General features: G+C 39.0%; 1 protein-coding gene across 7 annotated transcripts in view; it reads right to left on the bottom strand.

Annotated features, from left to right (window-relative positions):
• The window catches only part of SRGAP1 (SLIT-ROBO Rho GTPase activating protein 1), a 244,138-nt gene that overhangs the window by 27,148 nt on the left and 192,338 nt on the right, over window positions 1-24,652 (bottom strand). For 4 of the 7 annotated variants that reach the window (XM_006205813.4, XM_072973006.1, XM_072973005.1 and 1 more), the window contains 7 exons: window positions 21,004-21,201; window positions 20,201-20,285; window positions 13,923-13,950; window positions 10,001-10,103; window positions 6,005-6,065; window positions 5,770-5,847; window positions 3,541-3,675 (listed from right to left, as the gene is read on the bottom strand). In XM_006205813.4, the coding sequence (XP_006205875.1) occupies window positions 3,541-3,675; window positions 5,770-5,847; window positions 6,005-6,065; window positions 10,001-10,103; window positions 13,923-13,950; window positions 20,201-20,285; window positions 21,004-21,201 (688 nt within the window). Of the gene's footprint in view, window positions 1-3,540; window positions 3,676-5,769; window positions 5,848-6,004; window positions 6,066-7,426; window positions 7,515-9,458; window positions 9,493-10,000; window positions 10,104-13,922; window positions 13,951-20,200; window positions 20,286-21,003; window positions 21,202-24,652 lie in introns of those variants that run through there. The other 3 variants (XM_015240593.3, XR_012078411.1, XR_012078412.1) reach the window with 3 other exon arrangements.

Raw genomic sequence — 24,652 nt, 5'->3', positions numbered from 1 at the left:
TATTTTATAGATGATGAAACTGAGGTGCAGAGAGGTTCAGAAACTTGCTGGTGAGTAATCTGGACACAGGATTTGGATCTAGGCTATTGGAATCCACAGCCTACATTCCTAGCCTCTTCCCTAAACGCTGTCTCTAGCAGAGGGAGACAGAGAAGGTAGAAAAATTGTAATGTGGGGCTTTAAGAAAAATTACAGACATATGTACACGGTGGAACATTAGTAGAGGAGAAAGTGACTAATGCTGCCTTGGGTGCTGGGAGGAGTTGTCAGTTCAGCAAATCCTTCCTCGTGGGTGTCAAGTGGCTACCAGGAACAGCAGACGGAACAGCAAGGGCCAAGGCACAGAGGTGGGAAATGGCCTGGCAAGCCTACATGCTGCTGTTGTTTGCTGTGTTTCTGTTTGTATGTGTGTGTCTGTGGGTAATTAGGTCCATTTATTTATTCATTTGTTTATTTTTAATGGAGGTACTGAGGATTGAACCCAGGACCTCTACCACTGAGCTACACCCTCCCCTCTAGGCTGCTGCTGTTGAAATAGAAAGTCAGTAGGGTAGAAGGAGGTGAAAGACTTACACAAGGAGAACTACAAAATGCTGATGAAGGAAACTAAAGATGACTTAAAGAAGTGGAAAGATTGGATTGGAAGAATTAATATTGTTAAAATGGCCATACTACCCAAGGCAATCTGCAGATTTAATGCCATCCCTATCAAATTACCCAGGAAATTCTTCACAGAACTAGAACAAATAATCATGAAATTTACATGGAATCACAAAAGACCCAGAATTGCCAAAGCAATTGAAATAAACAATAACCCTTCTAGACTTCAGACAATACTACGTAATCAAAGCGTCATGGTATTGGTACAAAAGCAGGCATATGGATCAATGGAACAGAACAGAGAGCCCAGAAATAAACCTACACACCTACAGTCAATTAATCTTCAACAAAGGAGGCAAGACTATACAATGGAGAAAAGGCAGTCTCTTCAGCAAGTGGTGCTAGGAAAACTGGACAGCCACATGTAAATCAATGAAATTAGAACACTCCCTCACACCATACACAAAAATAAACTCAAAATGGCTTAAAGACTTAAAATATAAGACAAGACACTATAAACCTTCTAGAAGAAAACATAGGCAAAACATTCTCTGACATAAATCTTAGCAATGCTCTCCTAGGGCAGTCTACCCAAGTAATACAAATAAAATAAAAAATAAACAAATGGGACATAATTAAACTTACAAGCTTTTGCACAGCAAAGGAAATCATAAGCAAAACGAAATGGCAACATACAGAGTGGGAGAAAATATTTGCAAATGATGTGACTGACAAAGGTTTAATTCCCAGAATATATAAACAATTCATATAACTTAATAACAAAAAACCCAAACAACTCAATCCAAAAATGGGCAGAAGATCTAAATAAATAATTCTCCAATGAAGACTTACAAACGGCCAATAGGCACATGAAAAAATGCTCAATATTGCTAATTATCAGAGAAATGCAAATCAAAACTACAATGAGGTATCACCTCACACCAGTCAGAATGGCCATCATTCAAAAGCCCACAAGTGATAAATGCTGGAGGGGGTGTGAAGAAAAGGGAACCCTCCTACACTGCTGATGGGAATGTAGTTTGGTGCAGCCATTATGGAAAACAGTATGGAGATTCCTCAAAAGACTAAAAATAGACTTACATATGATCCAGCAATCCCACTCCTGGGCACATATCAGGAAGGAACTCTAATTCAAAAAGATACATGCACCCAAATGTTCATAGCAGCACTATATACAATAGCCAAGACATGGAAGCAACCTAAATGTCCATGAGATGACTGAATGAAGAAGTTCTGATAATATTTATACAATGGAATACTACTCAGCCATAGAAAGAATAAAATAATGCCATTGGCAGCAACAGAAATGGACCTGGAGATCATCACTCTAAGTGAATTAAGCCAGAAAGAGAATTAAAAATACCATATGATACCACTTATATGTGGAATCTTAAAAAAAAAAAAAAGGAAAAGAAAAAAGAGGATGCTAATGAACTCATCTACAAAACAGAAAGAGACTCACAGACACAGGAAACAATCTTGACGTTACCAGGGGAAAGGGGGTGGGAAGGGATAAATTTGGGAGTTTGAGATCTGCAAATGATAACCACTATATAAAAATAGATAAAAAACAAATTTCTTCTGTATAGCACAGGGAACTAAAGGTATTCAGTATCTTGTAATAACCTTTAATGAAAAAGAATATAAAAAATGTGAATATATATATACACGCATGACTGTGACATTATGCTGTCCACCAGAAATTGATATATTATAACTGATCATACTTCAATTAAAAAAAAAAAAAGAAAGTCAATAGGGTAGGTGGCAGAAGATGAGTGTATCAAAGTAGAGAGATCAGATAGAGGAAGAATTTCATTCTATAAATCGGCCATACAAAGGAGTTTGTTTTCAGGTGGGGAATACTGAGATAGGTTTTAAACAGTAGGGTGGGGGTGGGGGGTGGGGATGGGGACAGAACACTATTTGCCCTTTCGAATCTAGCTGCCATGTGAAAGATGAAATGATGTGTGCGTGTGGGTTGGGGAGGGTGGGTAAGGAAAGAGGGCAAAACCTCGAAGTAGAGTCTCCATTTAAGAGACTGTAATAGCAATCCCAGTGAGAAACCAAGGCACTGGAATGGGGAAGGGAGGGTGAGCAGAGAGATTTTCTGAAGTCAGCTGGACCTGTTGATTCAGGGAGGAGGCTTGCTCATTAGAGTAAAGCTTGATTCTTCTGAAAGGCCTCACTACATGATTTAAGTCAGCTCTACACCCTTGCCTGGGAACCTGGACTTAAAGGGACACTGCATTTACAGATGCAGGGGACGCAACTATGGTTATATACCTAATTCTCAGGATCATTATTTTCCCCTTCCTCCCTGGAGTGTCAAAAGCCCTCCACCCCCTGAAGAAAACAGCAGTGCTTTACTGCTGACGATTATGGGTTTCACATTGTGTCATACACAGCCCCAGAGCAACTCTGCCTACGCGCTGGGGATGCCCCCTGGCAGACAGTTACCACCTGGTGCTCCTGCACTGAAATAATGATCATTTATCTCCTTTTACCTTATTTCTTGAAGTAACATTCAAAAGTGGGATAAATTACTCCACTCCTAAGATTGGTGGAGAAAACCAAGAACCAAGAGCCAAAAAGCAGTGACACTGCCAGGATGACAGCTTCCTCCTCCCCTTCAGCTGGGTGGTACCTGCCTCTCTGCTCTATTCCAGCCACCAAGTGGGAAGCTCTCACGCGCTGTGGAGCCTGAGGACGTTCAGGAGCAGAGCCCACTCAGTGAAAGGCGAGGCCACAGCTAGGAGGATGACTCACGCTGGATCCAGAGAGAAAACAAATGGTCTTAGAAATTTGGTGGTGATGGTGGGGGAGGATATGTGGAGAGGGGCCACTGCCTTTTCCAGGAAATTGGTTAGTGAAATAATTCTAGTGGGAAAAGAATCAGAAAAAAAAAAATCCACTTACTGATACAAGAAATCAGATCATTAAATCTTTCCTTAGGAAAGAGGGGGTTTTCCAGCCCACGGAAATAGAGCTTCAGAACGCCAGCAACCGAGTTAATATCATGGTTACTCTGGTCATCAGCCAAAGGGTTTTCACCTAAAAAAAAAAAAAAAAAAATTAGTTCCATGCACATTGCTTCTCATTTTTTCTCTGAACAAAAATAAAATATGTTTCTATACTCACACACACATTTCTATATATACATGTATCTTTTAATTATACTTTATGGAAGATTACATAGTACTAAAATTAAAATAATTGGTTTAGATATCCCACCCCATGATTAACTTAAAAATAGCTGGCTAAAATAAAGCTTTTTTTAGATCTTATGCTACCAAATAATCCCTTACAAATTACCCAAATCTTAAAATAAAATATTGTGGGATTTATAATTTGACCCAACTTTTTTTTTTTTAAATGCTAAAATCTGTCATCTTATTTTGACACGAATTCAAATACTACATTCTGTGTTTCTTATCCTACTGGGAGAAAGAAACAATATAGGCCTGTCAGGCTATGCTACATGGATCAGCAAAATTTATAAGAAATATTATAAGATTCATCTAACTATGAATACATATAATTAAATAAATGTTTCTCAGAGTGGTGTAGTGGTGTTCACGGCACACTTGAGAGCCATGTTCAGCAGGGGAGATTTTGAAATCAGACAGAGGAATCTGAAAATGCACCCTTAACAGTACCAAGGAATTTGAATAAAAAGTGGAAATTTAAAAAGTATCTCACAAACATGAAATTACATGATTTTTTTTGGTATGCACTTTAAAAATACTAGGTGACTGTCCAGGCTAGTCAACCTCCCTGAGAATTAACCTGAGATAAAATCCTTAAGAAGTACAAAATAATATATAGCCTTAAACCGAATTCCATTTTTTAATTCAGAGGTCTGCTCTTCTCTTCTAAAGTTCACAAAAACTGTGTACTGCATTTTAACTTTTTTGGGGGGGGGTGTCTCTTGAGCCAGTTTATGTTCAGGGACCTGTGGTTCCTTTTTCTCTGCTTCTCAGGAGGGAAATCACTGAACATGAACTCACCAAAATATTTTTTTGCCGACTGTGAGAAAGCCTTACACAAAGAGATCACAAACAAACAATAAATACCAGGGGAATTTCCAAAGAAAAATAACAAGGCATTTTGCCTTTGGTGGTTGGCAGAGGAATCTGAAGCTTTATTCCATTTCCATTTATCCTGAATATGGTCCATGCGAGAGACTTGGAACACTTGGCTGTTGAGCGGGGAGGCGGCTCTGCTCTACACATCATATCAGTCAGAGGATTTGGAACAGGAAAAACAGTCTGGCTCCAAGTTTACCTCTTCAACCAAGGTTTCAAACTTTCAAGGGCTCTGTGCCAAGTCTGGGTCAGGGCGGATGGGACAGAGAGAATCTGCCCTGTCTCCAAGCCTTGATGCCCCTCCCTCTGCATCCTTGGCTTGACATCTGAGCAGAGGGGGGATAGAGCAGATATATCCAGAAGTAGACGTAATACAAATCATTATAATTGGAGAGCATGAGTAGCTATGAGCCACCACGAAAGTTAGGCACTTTCATGGATTATACCCAATCCTCACCCTAATCCTAGAATTCTGTAGATGAGAAAACTGAGAGATGAGTAACTTGACCTAAATCATGTGATCAGTAAATGAAAGAGGATGATCTGATTCTAGGTCTGCCTGATGTATGGTTTTGCTAATCATAATGTGCTGACGAACAGCTGACGAGGACTTATTCAGCAACCAAGTGGGAACAAGAGTAAGGCACCAACTCGGGTCACAGGAAAGGAGTTTGGGGATGGTAATAAGAGGAAGGAGAGTTCCTGACAAAGGAAACAGACATGAAGCGGGGATGAGTCACCTCCAACACCTGCTGTGCAGGCCCAGGCCGTTCCTGCCACAATTCTAGAACCTTTCATGCGCCACCTTTGACAATGTGCTGAGGATGATCAGTGCTGGTCCCAAACCAGGATACAAAACTCATCTGCTTTCCTAGACTCAGTAACAAAGCCTTATGATTTTGGCTTCATTTCTCAGCTATTCTAAATAGATTCCTAACATCCCAAATGAAGTAAATGCAGTGAAAGGTTTTGAGATAGACAGAATGAGTTTGCCACTTCACTCTACCGAAAAGGATGACTTTTTAACAAGGTTTGCTTATAGATACAGATGTGCAATTACCTCTCTCAAATGAATTTTTAATATCATTGACTTCCACTTGGGAACCAGACACTCTGAAAATCCCCTGATGCTGAAGACCTAAAGAGAATAGAAGGGAAAAAGGATAAACAGTCCCATTATATCCTCCAGGTGCCCCTTTCCCCAACGATTAAGTGTTAAAAGGAAAGACACGCTTACTAAAATATTTCTCATAATTTTTTTTTTAAATAAGAAGATGTTGTAGTTCATGGCTTACCATAGAGGTTGATGAACCGAATACAGCTTTCCACAATGAGGGGGATGATCTGTCCTGAGTCCTGGGTAAACAGATGGAGACCAGTTAACCGTAAAGGAGAGGTGCACATCACACAAGACAATAAACCTCACAGTTTAGCCCTAATTAAAGAGTGATTTATTTTTTTTTACTCTTTTAGATGATCATTTCCAAATACACCCCCTCTAAAATATTCCACAAGGAACAAATACAAAATTATATTTAGCCAAAGTTACATTTCAGTTCTGGGGCAAACCAAATTAAATACGTTGAAGGCAATCACGTTTCAGCTTACTCTGCGTGCCTGAAGATGTCACAGTTAATTCATCGCTTCTACTTGTACTTAGGCTCACATACCAAAATGAATATGTAAATCACTCATTTATAAAAAAAAGGTTACTTATACAAGTAATTAATCTCATGAACCTGAAAAGAACTCTGTGTATTCTAAGCATAGCATCTTAGTACTAACTGACCATGTTAGTTACCAAACATAACCTTCCAGCCATCTCAGGATCCTCTCTGTTACATCTAGATGATGATGGTCATAAAAGGGCTTATGCATTTCTGTGTAATGCATGATACAAGAATTGCTTTGTAGATGCTCATAATGTGCCATGTATTTATTTAGTTTGCATCAGAACTTACTCATCCTTATAGATTTTTCATTTTTATTTTTTCATGTTTTAATGATTGAGGAAAAAACGGTGCCCATGTGCACCCCGTAAGACTTCATTTTCTTAGGAAGGAACATTTCTTGGCCTTCTTTCCCCACCATCTTGCAAAAGAGTCAGTGCACTCTACTGAACAAATGTGAATTCTGCAAATCTTTTAAGACATTATAGGATGACAAAGGAGATGTAGGAGCTGCTGAGGTCACAGTTAAATATATTTATGTATCAATGCCATGCACTCCATGGTGTTAAGAAAGGTTACTGACTATGGAGTTATTTTTCATGTACTTTTAAGACTCTGCTCTTTCATGAATAAGAGCTGTTAAAGGAAACATGGAGGTTCAAAATGATTTGCTGAAATCAGGTACTAATTCATGAGGAATTTTACTCTGAAACACAAGAATTTGGTTCTCTAAACATATTAGAACAGTTCAGAGTCCACTAACCTAAGAAGTGGGAATAATGTGGTTCAGCGATCTAAATTTTCACTATTCCTAGAGCAGGTAATATACTTCTTGAGGAATAGTTTCATTTTAGGTTTTAAGACAATCTAATCAGTGTATAAACCAGTTAATGGTTCAGTTACTTCTGGAGCTTGTATTAAGTTTCTGTAATTGTTTTAGGAGTATAAAGTTGATTAATTTCTTAAAGAAGGTTCTTAAGAATAAAAACTCTTTTCAGTGTGGACTAGTTGGTTCAAAAACAGCAATGTAATTACATTAAAACTTACTGAATATGAGAGGGGATTTTTCTTTACGTCACAAGTCTGTTTTAGGTGAAGTGACCTTTATAATGAACAATTCCTATAGCACTGTCATCTAAAAGAGCAACAAATACTTAAATGTAAATGATAAAAGGACAATATTAGGTTGCAACTTGGCTTGAACTTAGTACTAAAACAAAAAGAAAAACAAAGAATAAAAGGTTGTTAAAAGGAAAATGTTTGCACTAGGATGGTTGTAAATAAAAATGTCTTCGGTTTTCATATTATTTCAAAAATATTTTCTTCTTTATACTTACTCAGGTAATTGCTAATCTTTCAGCTACTGGTATTTCATTCAGATATAATGAATTCTGGAGTCAAAAAGTAATGAATGTGCATGTTTTTCAATTTAATTTCAAGGATGCCAGATACTTTGGTAGAAAATATTTTACAAGAATTGAAAACAATGGGCTGTGCTCCACTGACCATTCAAATAACCCCCTTGGTGTCTCAGTTTCCCTGTGGGACACAGAGGGAAAATGGTTCTGCTCCTGCTATCTCTCAGCGACACTGTGGGGACCTCAACTGATTGAGCACTTCCCAGAAGTGTAGAGAAAGATTCTTTAATATATAGCCTGGGACAAAGAGGAGCTCACATACGTGAATTTTTTATGATAACTGGTTTACTCCTTCTTTGGTGCCCAAATTTGGCTTCCTTTAACTGTTTTTTTTTTTTTTTGAAATACAGTCAGTTACAGTGTGTCAGTTTCTGGGACAGCACAATGTCCCAGTCATGCATATACATACATATATTTGTTTTGTTTTGTTTTTTTGCAGGGAGGGAGGTAACTGGGTTTATTTATCTATTTAGTTTGACGGTGGTGCTGGGGATGGAACCCAGGACCTGTGCATGCTTAGCACATGCTCTACCACTGAGCTACACCCTCCCCCTTCATATTCTCTTTCACTAAAGGTTATTACCACATATTGGTTATAGTTCCCTGTGCTATACAGAAGAAATTTGTTTTCTAAATCTATTTTTATATTTCTTTAACTGTTCTTAATGAAACATCTTTTCAAAACATGTGCTTCCCTATCATCTTAAGCAGTCACTCGTGTACTGTGTTACCAAATATAATGGAACCATAGCCTGCTTCTTGGAGCTTTTCTAGCTGCTCTTTCTCTGCCAGGCCATCAGTTGCACGTCTCAGTGCTTTCATTTTATCGTTCCCTTCTTTCCATCTAATTTGCCCCTGCTTGTAAGCCCTGGGCTGGGAAATTAGATAATCAAATTTGACAATAATTTTATATTAAATTAGAGCCAATAAGGCTCTTCTGGGTTTAAGACTAATGGCAATGGATTTGTGATTGCTCTTTAGCTTGTCCGGTGGCTTCTCAAATCCAAGGTGAGGGCTCATTTTTAAGGTTGCCAGAGGTTTTTAATCTCTGTCTCTATGTATATATGTCCGTATGTGTATGTCTATCTGTCCATCCATGTGCATGCACACACACACATACACACATTTTTTTAACCATTAGTGCATAAATAATAAAAGATCCGACTTTAAAGCTAGTAAGACCTCTGTAACGTATTATTAAGGGAGGTTATCAAGGATGTTGTTTCCTATATAACTTTAGTCTTCAGAAACACTGCATCCCATGTCATAAAATGTTAGCTATGAAAGAGCAAGTTCTTCTCTTTTTCTTTGTATAATTTACGTGAAGGTCCAAAATTCAATATTAAATGTGCATTTGGTATATAACATTGACTTTCCTTAACAGAAGTCCCTGACCCCAATTGGGTACGTTTGCCAAATACAAAATGTAAAAACTAAGAGTTTGCCCAGTTTTACTAGAGGACAATCCCTCTTAAATCAGTGTTTGATTTCTATAACTCTTTTGTAAGTAAAGCCTATTTATAAGCCTGTCTGATTTCCAACAGCAAACACTTTTCTTTTAAAGACCTTAAAAAACCTAATTAAAGCCAAGCATGACTGTGATTTGAAAATGATACCAAGAGCGAAAGAGGCTGTGCCCTCACTTCCCTCGAGCACTGTACCTGGTGTCTCGCGTGTGAATTCCTTCGTCCTCGGCTAGAAGCGTTATCAGAAATACAGGATGAAAAAGAAGACAGAGTAAACACAGCAGAGATACAAGATACAGACCACAGGGTCTTACAATTTATCCAATATAATGAATTCCTCAAGTCGTAGGAAATCAGACTGGCTGCAATTTAGAGCTCGCCTGACAATGGACTTTAAAGATCTATTTTGTGCTATCTCATTTGCATGAGTAGAAATGATAACAGTTTATCAGGTAGCTCTCCTCCTTTTTGCAAAAAATATGGCTTTTTTTTTTTTAAAGAAAGAGGGCTTTCTCTTTTGCCAGGATAATAATATCCACATTTATTCCTTCTTCTGAAGGCACTCAAACCAAATATTCTTTCCTCTCTGACTTCAGGAAATATTATATTGATTTTCTGGGAAAGCAAAGAGCCCCAGGACAGACTTGGACATAATGACCTGCCTCCTTTTATGAGAGGCTGAGACCATTATAGTAAGAAGCGTGGAGATCAGCCACCCAGATGGCTGGTGCCAGTACCTTGATGAATGTTTCCAAATCCCCATTAAACAACTTAGCATTATACTGTGAGCGGGGTCTGGACTTCCTGTGTTTCTGGGGCTTAGGGGGAACATTTGGAGGCCTAAGGGAGGGAATATAATTACTGAGCATGGCAGAAATCAAACAATAAATGAAACAGCCATAGGTCACATCAAAATTACAAAACACAGGAATCCTTGTGTTCCATCCACCCCTCCAGCCCCCACCTCAGAGGAAAACAGTCCTTCCTCTTTCCCGTTTAGTCACCTTCAAGTATGCATCAAAATCCATATTAGCTATTCAGTCAGACTGTTCTTTTCTTGTGTGTTCTGGCTGACATTTATTTTGCTAGTTTGTTTTAAAAATGGTGAGCATCACCAAAGGGAACTGTGAGCTATTTGGCCAAGCATTACAAACCAAGATCTGTGTTATCTGCCTTACACGTCACAAAGGAGACACAACAGATCATAAAAATAAGGGCCCTGATGGGTCCCAACATGAGAAACTAAACATATTTTATAGTTACAACGTAATTCTTCATTACATCTGTTCAATATTCGTCAGGTATTCACGGGATTTTATTTTATGCAGAAGTAGCTATTAATGGGTCACAGGTGGAAAACAGTTTTGTTTCAATGCTATTTCTGGGGGCAGTAGGTCTCGGCTCACATGAATTGCTATTTCTTTAAAACAAATTAGCTCACCACCTCACTATTTACAGAGCGTTAGGATGCACAGAGTCAGTCAGTCTCTCTGGCCTATGCACATCCTGTGTACTGTGCACTATATTTAGAAACCCTGCATCCTCTTGCTCTGTAACTGGTGACAGGGAACCTCTCCTGTCCTCTCCCTTTAGAGTGAAGAGGGCCTAGATTATGTGACTCAGCTTCTACAACTGTGCTGAATGGAACGTATGGTAGAAGAGTCCCAGGACCTCTCTCTGGACATTTCGATTTAAACTCCTCCTTAATCGGAAGGCTTGTAGGAGGACGTTCACCACACTTGGACATCAGGGAAAGCCCCTCATTAAGCTGCAGACTCTCTCGGAAGACTTACCTTTTTTAGTTCATTAAAGTTCAGGAAGACCAGTTTAGAAACAAAAGCCCTTTACGTGGAAGCCTGACAACTAGCTTTGTAAGATGTTGCCACAGCAATCAAAAGAACCAGGGGAACAAACCTGCTGATACAGCCTTCCACCACCAGATTCTAAGACTCCCAGCAGATGGGCTTATATGACTAACGGGGTGTACAGCTACAATGACTAAGGCTCACAGTGCTGGAGAGGTGAAAAGGAGCCTTCGCAAGTGTTTAGAAGCAAATACGGAAAATTCCACCAAGTCGTAATCTGCTACTGCTGAAATTTCTGAAATCTCTTTTCTATACTGATTTCTGTGCCACCCAGAGAGGAAAGGATCTGGTAGGTATCAGAGTAAAAACAAAACCATAAACAAAACCAGAAACCTGCCCACCCAGGAATTGAACCGTATGTGCCTGATTTCATCTACTCTTTTCATTATTTTACAAGTGTTTTAAAATATAGAACTTTTTTTTTTTAATTCACGTATGGTGAGGCCAACAGATCAGTTGCCATGGAAAAGATCACATATTACTCACAGTTCCCAGGAGGAGAAGGCATGCTGCTACATGGACAAGCAGCAGGGCCACTGGTCAGGAGGCAGAGGGAGTGAGGGAAAATGTGGGCAAGAGCCTTTGCTGGGGTTATCGTGGGAAGGAACACGCAAGGCAGGGCAAGCAGGTTGAGGGTTAGCCGGTTTGAAAAATTTTGGTGGGCTCTTGGGTATGAGCACTGTCCCTAGTTTTCTGGTACCTGCCCTTTGGGTGATTAGGGAAGGGGAACTGGCCTTGAGTGTGAAGGCTTGATAAAGGAGGTGGCTGAGGGTACAGGCTCAGGATTGGTTGCTTTGTGTTAAAAAGCCACACTTATAAGCAAGTCCTTTACCATCTCTAGGGATGGGACAGACCCTCCAGGGTCAGCAGTGTCCCAAGGTAACAAAGAACCAAACAGAGAAACTAGAAAATGTGGCTATTATGACAAGGTCCAAAAGAACTTCACATCTGGTGCTATCTGGAACAGCAAATGAAGCCAAGGGGATAGGAACACAGGCTCACTTTGTTTGGTTACTGATTCGACAAGCAGATCTTGGAGCTGGAGCCAAAGCCCCCAGTGGCACTGGATAATTATTCCTGCGTCACTGAGAGATGCAGAGTGACTCTTGGCTGGGGCTGATGGAGAGGTATCGTTTGCGTCTTCTACCTAAAGCCTGAAAATTGCCTCTCTGGACACATCTAAAGTATGAGGCCCATGTGAAGGTACCAAAGCTGTGAGAGGGACCTGAGATTAAAATAAACTGCCTGAGTGCTTATCAAGCTACGTTCCACAGCAGAGGTAGCTTAGTAGGCAGCTGGGGTGCTGATGGTTTTGGCTCTACCACGTACACCTCAGGTGAACAGACCCGTTCAGCATTTGGATTGTATGACTCGTTCTGGTGGTGTGCCTGCTACACAGCTTCTGGATAATCTGGCTTCCTATGTAGATGCTCATGTGGATGAGAGGAAGCAGCAGCCTGAATGATGTGAATATCAAGTCTGTTTGGCAATTACAGCTCTTATTGCAAATTTATATATTTGCACTCCTTCCTTTAAAAAAAAATCTTTAAACAAAGTGCCTTACATTAATTATAATTTAGAAACAACAGGCAAAATAGTTGATAGTGCAAAGGGACACTATATGTAAAAAAAGATGCATATTACCATGCACAAGTAATATGCCCCTTTGTCACTGACGTACAGAAGAAAAACCTCAGTATTTTTGTAAAGTTTAGACAAGTCAGTAAATGTATCTTTCTGGCTGGTTCACTAAGAAGAGGGGCTTCCTTTTGCATAAATAGTCTAGCAGGAACATTACAGAATCTTAAAATCAACTTGCCAATTACTGCAACAGACACATCAGTGTTCTAAACACCTCTGACTTCAGAGAGAACTCAACTTTATTTTTTAAACTAAAAAAAATTTTTTTTGAATCTTTAAAAATTCTTTTTTGGGGGAGGTAATTAGGTTTTTATTTATCTTAACGGAGGTACTGGGGATTGAACCTAGGACCTTGTGCATGCTAAGCATGCACTCTATCACTGAGCTATACCCTCCCCATGAGAGAACTCAACATTAAAAGTGCAAAATCTTGCTATGTCAATTAGAATAATTTCTGGCTATTGCACAAATGTTGACATAGAGAAATAAAAGTTGCCACAAACCTTCCCCAACCCAAATCAGAATCTGCTTCGAAAAAGGCTTTTCCTTCTAAGCAGTGGCTTGAGAATTCTTCCAAGAAAAAAAAAAAAAAAGGTGGGGCAGGGGAAACCAAAAAAAAAGACAAAATGTAAAAAAAAGGGGGGCGAGGTAGAAGAAGAGAAAGTGTAATATGGTTCTAGGCATTAAAAAGTTAAAATTTTAAAGTAAATCAGAGGCAGAGCTAAAATCCTCAGTATTCAGTATAGCTTGAGTTTTTTATAGGACAGACAAGAAAGAGCAAGAACTAACCAACCAGACACAGGAGATAAGCACGTAATATTGCTTGTTAATTAAATTATCAAATCCAAAGTCTTATAGAAACTTAAGTGTTTTAGATTAGATAAACCAAACTGATTTAATTTTTCTTTTTCTTTTTTTTAAACTGAGGTTGCTCATTAAAGAGCTTTACAATTCCAATGGGAAACCCTCAGATATGCCAGAGCAAATGTGGTTTTGTGAGAACTCCAATCTCTTGATGTTGCTGTTCTGTCACGCCAAAACTATCTTCCATGTTCATTAACAAAATATGTTCACTCCCGCAGCATTTAAGGGACTGCTTCTTGTTAAAAAGACAATGAGGCACAATATGAATTATGATCAAACATTTTCTTACCTTGTAGTCATATATTCAGCTCTATGACCTGTAGGGAAAAAAAACTAAAATAAGTAAACTGAATGGAATCAGTGGAATGCATTCGGCAATCTTTTGTCCCTTAAGATGCTGAGTTTATAATAACTTACATGTTTTATGGTGGAGAGCATGAAGATAGCATATAGACAAAAAATTCAAAATAAATATTTAATAAACTCTATACATAAATTCCATAGATGAGAGAAACATATTTCATTTGGTATTTGAGGCAGGAGTTTAATGCTTTTAAATTTTAATTTTTTTAAAACAAGAATTAGCTGCTTGATCTTATCTATGAGTTCAAAGATGAAACACAAATAAAAAACATCCAAGATTTGCATGTTAGTTATTTTTGTCTTGATGGATACTGGTAGGGGAGAAGTTAGGGAGTCAAGTAGAGTTAGGAGAACTCTATTTCCTTTAGATTAAATTGGCATTCTTTCCATAAAATGAAGTCAGGGAGAGAAGTTGCATTTTACAATCAGAAATGACATCTGCAAATATTAAAGTGCAAGGACATTAAATTATGCTACATTCTAGCAACTTGTAAGCTTTCACAGAATTCTGTCTTTTAAAACACGAGGTTCTTATACATTCGGCTTCTTGACTTGTTTTAAAACAATAGCTTGATATTTATGTGGTGCTCCTACAGTCTAAGCTAATTTCAAGTTTGAATGTGTCTCTGGTTGCTGTTTGTTCTTATATTTAGGGTGGAGCAGCAGGAACGGGTGCGGAAGAGTTGAACCACTCAAATGGTCTGTTTGCAAAATGATGATACGGTCCTGCAACAGCTTGAAAATACAGCCGGCAGAGAAGGGTCGGTCATGCGGCAGCACAAACAGGTGAGACCAGCCCATCATTTCACAATGCGGTGACTCAGACTTGCAGGACAAGACCAATGAAACAATTGTCGAGAGAGCTGACTTGTTGGGAAGGGTCAGTGAACGCCTTCAGGCTGCAACAGCCTTTTACTCTATCCTCTACTTTTGAATAACAAGTATCACAAAGTATTTGACTAGTATCTGTTTACTAAACAGGGGGAAAAAGTGCACAGCAGAGAATACCTTTCTCAACCCAGATCCAGGCCACTGAACATCGTGGCAGAATCAGTCCTTGGCCATGACATGGAGTTGGGGCCGGGGTAGAGAAGAGTCTGATTTTGATTCTGCTCCCCAGTTCTGCTTATCATTTAACTCTAAGTCCCTTCCTTTTGCTGGACTTCTGCTACTTTGGGGGACAAGAAAAGAGATGGTGGACGCAGATCACCAGAAGATTTTATAGCTATTCCTAAGTGGCAGAGAAGGTCTATTAGAAAGTGGAGGGGGCAGACAGTGAGCTGAAGGTGGTGTCTTACAGGATATCCTTCTGCAGGAAGCCAGCTCTACAGGGTTAAAGCACAGACAGAAGACAGGGCTGGAGATTAACATTTAAGAGTTGCTCCCCTTTAGGCTGTGCTGGGGCCACGGGACCTAGCTGAGATCACCCAGGTGAGTCAGTGAAGTGAATAAAGGATTAAGGGCAGACAAAATAGCTGGCCTGTGCTGTACTGTATTCTGTCATGTTGCATGCTTTATTACAACATGCAAGTATGACATAAACGTATATGTTTGTAACAAGAATAAAAACATCAATGATGTCTAACATTTATTGGACACTGTTCTAAGCACTTTCTATATAGTAACTCACAATTTTCACTACAACTTTATGAAGTAGATACTATTACTGTTTTTATTTTACAGAAGAGACTGAACATACAGAGAGCAAGTGACTTGCCCAAGGTCACAATGTTAGTATGTGGCAGGTCTGGTACAGGTTTCCTTTAATTCTACACCTAAGCTGCCAAATAACATTGTAAAATGTAAGTCTTTCTTTTACACCCAGCAAACACTCTGAAAGATCCTAGAAGACAGGTAGAGACAAGTTTACACATCTGTCTGCCTCATATGGCTAAAGCTAAATATAAAATACTGAAGATTTAATAAAGTAAAAAAATTATTAAACAGATTTAATAAATATCAATAACATAAAGCAGAATCACAGAGGTTAATAACTTTCAAGTGATTCTATGAAAAAGATGTCAATGATAATTCTTTAGAAATTAAATGCTTTACAACTTGGAAATTTTGCTATTTTTGTTAAAATATCCCAACCAAATATTCTCTAGATTTAGAAAAAGGTCATCTATAAAATGGCTTAAAATCATTTTGCTCCATCCATCCATGGTTAGTAGTATTTGATAAAAAATTAAAAACCTATAAAAGATACATCTTGATTATTGAACCAAGAGCAAGCTTTGCAAGAACTATCATTCACAGCCGAACCGCCACCACCACACCCATCGTTTTTTTCTGCTAATAGTACTGAGTGTGTCTTAACTGATGAGTGAGGTTTTACTTTTTAATCAGTATCATCATTAATAGATCGATAACACACGAGCTTAGAAGACTCTGCTTCCCAGAGAAATGTGAAAGCTTCCAGTGGTCTGAGGATTAGATTTCAGTCACTTTCTGTGGAAGGCTACTTAATTATTAAAAACAACAGACAGCTCCTCCCACCCCAGTACAAGCCATTTGGAAGGAAAAAAACGACTCATGACCTGCGATTATCTCGTTCTTAGTACAAACACCTACTTTGACCACTCTTAAATTTTTACTTGAGAATTAGGAAGTGAGTTATTTTCTATGCCCAAATGTATTTTATGTCCACAGAGTCAAAGGGAAAACCAAAATATAGTTTGGTGGCAACTTGAGTCCTGAAACCAGATAAAATATTTAAAATGTGCACAGCTCAAACCAAATACAGGCACCCTGGATTTTGTCCCTAATGAATGATTGATAAGAACTCTTGGTGTTACTTTCCAGTCCTTTCTCTTCCTTAAAAATACCACCAACTACCGCAGTGCTTTTCTGAAAAACATAATTAGCTCACAATCAGCTTCTTTTGAAAGTATATTTGTACCCTTACTGAAAGACTGACAATGGATTGAGTGAGGATAATCTATTTAATTCCTTTGTCAGAAACCTCATGCCCAGGGCTAGAAATAATGTAACATGGGACTCAGCTTCCCATGTTAGATTTTCTATGTTTAGCAAAAATTACACTGATATTGACACCCCCATAACTCCAAATGCTGCACACAAAGAAGCCAGCGTGAACACTAAGGCTCATTATTGAAAAAGAAAAAAATTTCGGTGCCTCAGCTTTTATAGACATATAGCTCATTTACCGTGCTCGATTTAACTTCTCAAATTTAAAAGCAAATGACATCACAAAATGATACAGTGGTGTTGCAGAAGGATGGAGATGATGACGACTTTAACAATGTGCTATGTGTTTCTATGATTTGGAATTCTGAATTTTGACAGTGCCACTTTAAGAGCCCAGTCTAGCTGCTTCGCGATGTTGTAAATCAAAGGACTTACTGGGCCACTGGTAGCCTGCCAAAAGCGAGCAGTAAGACAGGCCAAACACATGTCTGTAGTTACAGTCTCAGCTGTGTACGATCAACGGCTAAATCCCCGGGTTAGGCTCTATTTGTTTTAACTATGAAGGCAGTTTTTGTAGCAGTGAGCCTAGTAATAACTCAGAGATGTGATTTCTATATAAAAAGTCAGGACTGGCCCTAAACACACCGTTTAATCCTGTGCTATTAACCTTATTTAGCCAAGCGCTGAGTTGGATCCCTTCATAAGGACTCACCATTGGATAATCTCACTGTGGGACAGGCGCCATTAACTTTCCTGGTCTCCTTTGGTGTAAACCTATTAATGCAAACAGGGCTTGCATGGAAAGCCAACGGGCTTACAGTGGCCGAGCTAAAAGGTGGCGCATGTCTTCCATGCTCAGCTTTTCAACTGGGCAGAGCTGCCAAGCCTGCACGTGGGGCAGGGCTGGGGAGCAGAGAGGTCTGCAACCAGTGTGTGTCTACTGCCACCAGAGAAGAAGCATCCGTTTTCTTATGTAGAATAATTCCAGTCCCGTGAATGCCTGGTACACCTGAACACAGCTTGTGTCACTAGGACACCAGAAACCACTGAGAGAAATTGCAAGATAAAGAAATCCTGGCATAGAAGGGGAAGGTATAGATCAAGCGGCAGAGTGCATGCTTAGCATGCACGAGGTCCTGGGTTCAATCCCCAGTACCTCCTCCAAATATAAGTAAAGAAACCCAATTACCTCCCCTCCATAAGGAAGAAAGAGAAAAAAAAATCGTTAAAAAAAAAAAAAGAGAAATCCTGGCATAGCATTCACGAAGTGTTAATTCAGCTTTAGATATAGTTCAGCAGCTCAAGACGGAATCTGGCGCATGGACTCAGCGAACTGTCTAAAATATAGCCCCATCCAATAATGGCATGTAAAATAATATCAACCGTTGGGGCTTTCTCTCCAGGACGTGTAAGGGAATCTATGCAGAATAAGTACCATCTAAGTTTCAGAATGTGACCCCAAGCGTATTAACGCGTTTCTGCATGCAGTGCCAAGAATGAATTCACCCACTGCTGAACTCCCTCCAACTCACAATCTCTAAAGCGGCATCTCCAGTCCTGTAGAGAAGGACTTGGTGCCTGTAAGCATTTATCTGCACTTAAGATAATTTATGCTTTGGGGCTGGAAACTGACCTTGGAACATCACTGAAATATCAGGCATTCTTGAAAAATGGAAAAAAGAAAAAAAAAGACTTTACATGATACTATGAGAAGAAAAAAGAAAAAAAAAGAGACAATTGCTAAGGGAAGACAACTATTCAAATTTTAAAAGGAGCTTTTCTTTTTTTTTTTTTTTAATAAATTCTAATTTCTGTTACAGAAGAATCAAAAGACTAGTGCAGGGAACATTCATATACTCTTCACTTAGATTTCCCAATTGTTAACATACTGCTATAATGGCTTTATTTCCTTCTCTTTCCCTCTTATACAGATCTTTTTTCCTAGTTCAGGAAAAAATCATGTATATACAGCCAATATTTAAATTTCCCCAACTGTCCCTAAAAAGCATTTGATCACTTTTGCTTTTTGATTCACAATCTAATGAAGGTTTGTACACTGTATTGGGTTACTTTACTTTTCAAGACACTTTTTAGGACTTTAAATGCTAATTTTTTTTTCTAAGTGAAATCGGACTTTTATCTCAGAGTCTGGCATCCTAACTGCAATATGTGGAGTTTCAGGTTATGATGACCTTTCTCCATGTGGACACTCCCTGAGGATAATGGGTTCTTTGGAGGAAACAAGAGATAAGGTGATGGAAACACTGCTTTATGGGTAAGGAAATGGTAGGAGGCAAGAGTTTAGGTCAAGAGAGCAAACTCCTTTTGGCCAGAGTTATTCACTCACTCAGTCCACTGATTTTCCTCTCCCATCTGTATTCTCTTTCACTTTTTATAACTTCCAGCAAGATCCAATGTGAATAAAAGCTAATTAAATGTGCTATAGACTATGAGGTACTTAAGACAGGCACTTTGCTTGTGTTTATCTTTTTTCCTTTTAAATTTCATGAAGATGAAAAGAGAAACAGTACCATCGGTGATGTCCCCTTTGCCTATAATCCCTTTTTCTCTCCTCAGTTTTCCCACCTTTAACAATGGGGAAATTAATAGTGCCCAGCTACGTACGTAGCTCAGAACAATGTGTGGCACAAAGAAAGCCTTGTGTAAGTGGTAGCTTTTGTTTCTGTGATTATCAGATAAAGCAATGTGCTTAACAGAATTAGATTGTTTCTCAACTAAAACCAATGCCTACTGAAAGCGGGTTGATGGGGTGGTGGGGGTGGGGGGTGGGGGGAGGAGGGGTGGATCTCCCAAACTGGTTTAACTGGTTTCTAGGGTCCAAAAAGGCACTAGCCAGGACAACAAATACCAGCCCACTTAAACAAAGTGGAACTGGAAGGGTAGGGAAGTCCAACAAGGAAAGGAAGTGACTTGGGGGTGGTGGGTGTGGTCTGCCCGTGGGAGCAGGTGCAGCTCCTTCCAACTTCTCTGTTCTTAGGGGCACTGTGCCCTGAAGATCCTTCCTCTGGAGCTTGTGCCTGGCTTTTCAGCCTCCCTAGATTTCACTGTTCTTCCTCAAGGTTAGCACCAAGCTTATAAAGAAAACGGTTCCAGGGAGAACGTGATTATTACAGACACAGATAAAGCCAGATCTAAACCTGCAGTGTTCTCTGCTTTTGCCAGCGCCAATCCGTGGTTCAGACTCTTCATGGAATATACACAAGACACAACATATAATCCAGGTCATCCCCCGACATACGTCAAATGACTGACCTTCTCCAAGGGTCCTCTGCAACAAGTCATGTTTGGCTTGAAGTTTTGTGATGAGATTGCTACCCTCCAAATACTCTCTGAGTTTCTGCAAAAGGAAAGATACCATTTTACCTTTTTTAAAGATGACTCCATGTCATGGAACTTCCTGTAGGTTATTTAAAATCCCACCATTTTTAGCTTCTAAATCCTGGAAACTTGCGACTCAAAGTGTGGTCTGATGCCGACCTGCAGCATAAACTGACCAGAGGTGCAGACTCCCTCCCCAGATCTACTGGAATCAGAAACTACATCTTAACAAGATCTCCTGGTGACGTGTATGCTCATTACACTTTAAAACTTCAGTTTTAGAGCAGTCATCTTTAAATGCGTCTGTGTATCAGAATTACCCGAGAAGCTTTTAAAAAACCTATCACCTCCTTGATGGAAATGTAAGCTATCTTGTGGTGTGGTTTCGTTGGTATACACATCTATCAAAATTCATCAGACTGTACATGTGAAATATGTGTAGTTTACTGTACAGGAATCATACCACAATAAAGGTGTTAAAAAATAACTGTCATATGGATGACCTGTTCAAAGGATAGTATTTTGATGTATTGGGTCAAATAAAATACACCGTCAAAATTTAAGGAAAAAAAAAAGTACTATCTCCTAAACCCTATCCCAGCCTCACTGAACTGGAGCTCTGAGGGGAGACTGGAGTCTGGATTTTAATAAAGAGCCCCAGGTGATTCCGATCTGGAAGCAGTGTTTGGGGCCCCCAGATCGGAGCCCCGGGCGTGCTGGGGGAGCAGCAGGCGCACCATGAAGTAGAACTGCTCGGTCTCCTGCTGGTTCGCCCTCCTCTTGGCGATGCTGGGCTTACTCAGGTAGGTCTCAGACACGGTGGACTTCACAGACTCTGTGGAGCGACTGTGCTGGAAGCACTCAGAGACGTCGTAGTCCTCGATGGTGACCATATCTTGTATCGTCTGCAAGGTGGCCTCCGTTGTTTTCTTAACCTGGGAACAAGCGCGCGTTCCTCGTGTTACTACAGTCATCTCGTGCATCCCACAAACCCTCAGGGGGAAACCGCTCTGCCAGGCAAGGACGGGGACACAGGCTCTGCCCTCAAGAGGTCAGAGTCTGTCAGGGGAGAGAGATGGGTAAACAATATCCCGTATCAGCAATATGAGGAGAGGCTTTCTTCAAAATGACCTGAAGGAGGCTATCACTTCATATTTTGAGTTCTTATAAATCTCATGGGTCAGTGGGCACTCTCTCAATCACATTTTCTATTTTAAAGAATCTTTTTCATGCAAGTGAAATTACATATGGAAAAATGCACGGACCATGAGTGTGCAGCTCTGTGAAGTGAACACACTCTCTACATCAAGAAATACGGTACACTATTAGTGTCTTAAGCATCTCCCAATCACCACGCACACTTTCCTCCTCCTCAAAGGTAGCCACTATCCTGACTTCTAACATCATGTGTCGGTTTTGCCCTTTTTAACCATATAAATGGAATCCTATAGCATGTATGATTTTTGTCTTGCTTCTTTTGTTCAACTCTTATGTAGTAAGATTTATTCATTTCTTGTGAGTACAGTATTTCATTGTTGCATATTCATTGTAAAAATAATATATCATAGTTCATCCCTTTTACTGTTGACAGATGACTTATTTCTGGTTTGGGGGCCACTATGAATGAATGATACTGCTGTGAACACACTGCTGCTGGGCCACACATACTTGAGTAGAATTGCTGCTTACTGGTATGACAGACTGCTACCTAAAATCACTGTTCTAATGTGCATTCCCACCAGCACAGTAGGAGTTCCTCTCACCCCAAATCCTCAAAAGTTGGTATTGTCAGTTCTAAAAATTTAAACCCTTGTGTTGGGTGTGTAGTGGTATCTCATTGTGGTTTTCATATGCATTTCTCTGATGGCTGAGATTGAGCACAGTATCATATGTTTAAGGCAATGCAGATTTTCTCTCTTGGAAACAGTTTACATCTCTTGTTCAATCTTCTATTGGGTGATGAGTTCCTCTTACTGATTTAATGTGGATATAAGTCTTTTGTTAGTTATGTGTTGCAAGTATCTTTTTGCACTCTATGCCCCGGCCTTTCCCCTCTTCCTATAGTGTCTAGATGAATAGTCTCTGGTTTTAATGCAATCAACTTACCAATCCTTTCCTTTATAATCAGTGCTTTTTGCATCCTGTATAAGGAATATTTTCCTATCTCATGGCCACAAAGGTAGTGTTCTATGTTATGTCCTAAGAGCTTTTAAATTTATCTTCCACATTTATTTTCTACAATTAGGTTATATTCCACCTTTGCTTATCAAAGTCTAATGTAAAATAGCTCCATCCTTTTCCTAGACAATGTACTGAGTTTAGAACACTTTAAAACCATTTACTTTTCCTGATTTATGTACTATTTTTATAATATTTTATATAGGATTTACATGGGATATAGATATAAATACTAGTATACATTTAAATACAAGACATTAGTTATTGTTAGTATTAATTTAGCTTTACCCATATATTTATTACATTCTTTGATCTCTCTATTCCTTATATTTTTAACTACACCCTTTGGAAATTCTTTTTAGCATGCATTTGCAGGAGGTGAACTGTTTTTGATGATTTAAAAATGTCTTTTATTTCACCTTCATTTATGAAAGGTATTTTTTCTGGTTGGCAGATATTTTCCTTCAGTACATTTAAGATATCACTGGAATTTCTTGTGGCTTCCCTGCTCCTGCTGAATGAGTTTTTTTTTTTTTTACATTTTTTATTGATTCATAATCATTTTACAGTGTTGTGTCAAATTCCAGTGTTCAGCAGAATTTTTCAGTCATTCATGGACATATACACACTCATTGTCACATTTTTTTCTCTGTGATTTATCATAACATTTTGTGTATATTTCCCTGTGCTATACAGTGTAATCTTGTTTATCTATTCTACAATTTTGAAATCCCCCTGCTGAATGAGTTTACTGTCAATCTATCACTAATTTTAATGAATGTTGTTTTCTTTCTCCAGATGCTTTTAATTTTCTACAGCTTCACTATAATGTGTCTAGATAAGGATTTTAAAAATATATTCTGCCTGGAAATTTTGTGGACTTGAATTGTGTGATGTTTTTCATAAACTCTGATAAAATTTCAGTCTTTATGTAAATATTGTCTCTACTTTCTTTTCCATCAATTTTTTTCTGGGAGTTTAATTAGTATGTAAATATCTATGTTCTCTGTATCTTACCTTTCTCTTCATGTTTTCTATTCTTTTGTTTTTCCATGTTGCATTTTGATTACTTTCTTCTGATTTGCCTTCCATTTTGATAATTCACTCTTTAGCTGTGTCTAATCTGATGTTAAAACCATCCACTGATTTATTAATTTGGTTACTGTGTTTCTCAGCTCTAGAATTTCTGTTTATTTTCACATCTGTTATTTCACTGTTGACAGGTTATAATAGTGCCCTGCTGAAATCTAAGTCTGGCTTTTACCTCCTTTAACACAGTAAATAGCTCTTTTCCACTTTGTTTCTGAGAATCCCAATATTTGGTTCCTGTGGGTGTATTTCTATTGTCTGTTATTTCTTCTGGCTACCACTCATGGTTTCTTATCTCCTCATGCAGCTAGTTATCCTTGCTGGACATCTTTTTGTAGTTATCTGAAGTCTAGGGTGAGATTATCATCCTGAGAGAATGTGTATTTATTTTTCCAAGCCATCAGGGGCACTAATAGTTCAGAATTACTTAATTTCTCTTCTATTCAAAATATGTGATGCTCTTCGTTTTGGAAACATATGGTTCCCTATGTCACGGCTTTTAGGCTTGGCCATGTACCTTGTCCTGGATAGAGAAATGTGACAAAATTAGCTGAGTGACTCAGTCCACCATTACAGGAACTAGAAATATGTTCAATTACTTTTTTTTTTTTTTAATATTACAATACTGTTTAGGGGGAAGCCATACCAATCAGTGCTCATTCAGATGCTTAAAAAGGTCATGTGATAAAATAAATTTAAAAAGGAGGCAAAAAAATCTAACAGACTTAAACATTATTCCTGAGGAGATGCACAATGCAAAGGATAGACACTGCAAAAAAGGCACCTTAAAGATGATTTTTAAAATAACATTAAGTAGTTACTTTAAGGAAGTCATCATTAAACATTTATAGGCTAAATGAAAGACTCACCATCTTGGAGGTGACGTCAGTAAGATGGTAGAATAAGAGGTCCCCTGTTCATACCCCTCTACAACGACAGTAATTGTCAGCCATCCATGGACAGAAGTATATTTGTGGGAGCTTCAAGATCCCGGCAGGGGCTTGCAAAACCTCGGTGGAGGCCACGACTGAGGAGGACCAATTTGAGAAAGCTGGCCTGTGCTCAGGTGGCAGGCTTGCCAACTTCGGTCCTGGCTGCAGACAATAGCCCATCCCCTCG

Source organism: Vicugna pacos, chromosome 12, assembly GCF_048564905.1.
Source record: "Vicugna pacos chromosome 12, VicPac4, whole genome shotgun sequence".
NCBI lineage: Eukaryota > Metazoa > Chordata > Mammalia > Artiodactyla > Camelidae > Vicugna > Vicugna pacos.
Note: the sequence above shows the minus strand (reverse complement) of the source record. Positions and strands in the feature narration are given on the sequence as shown.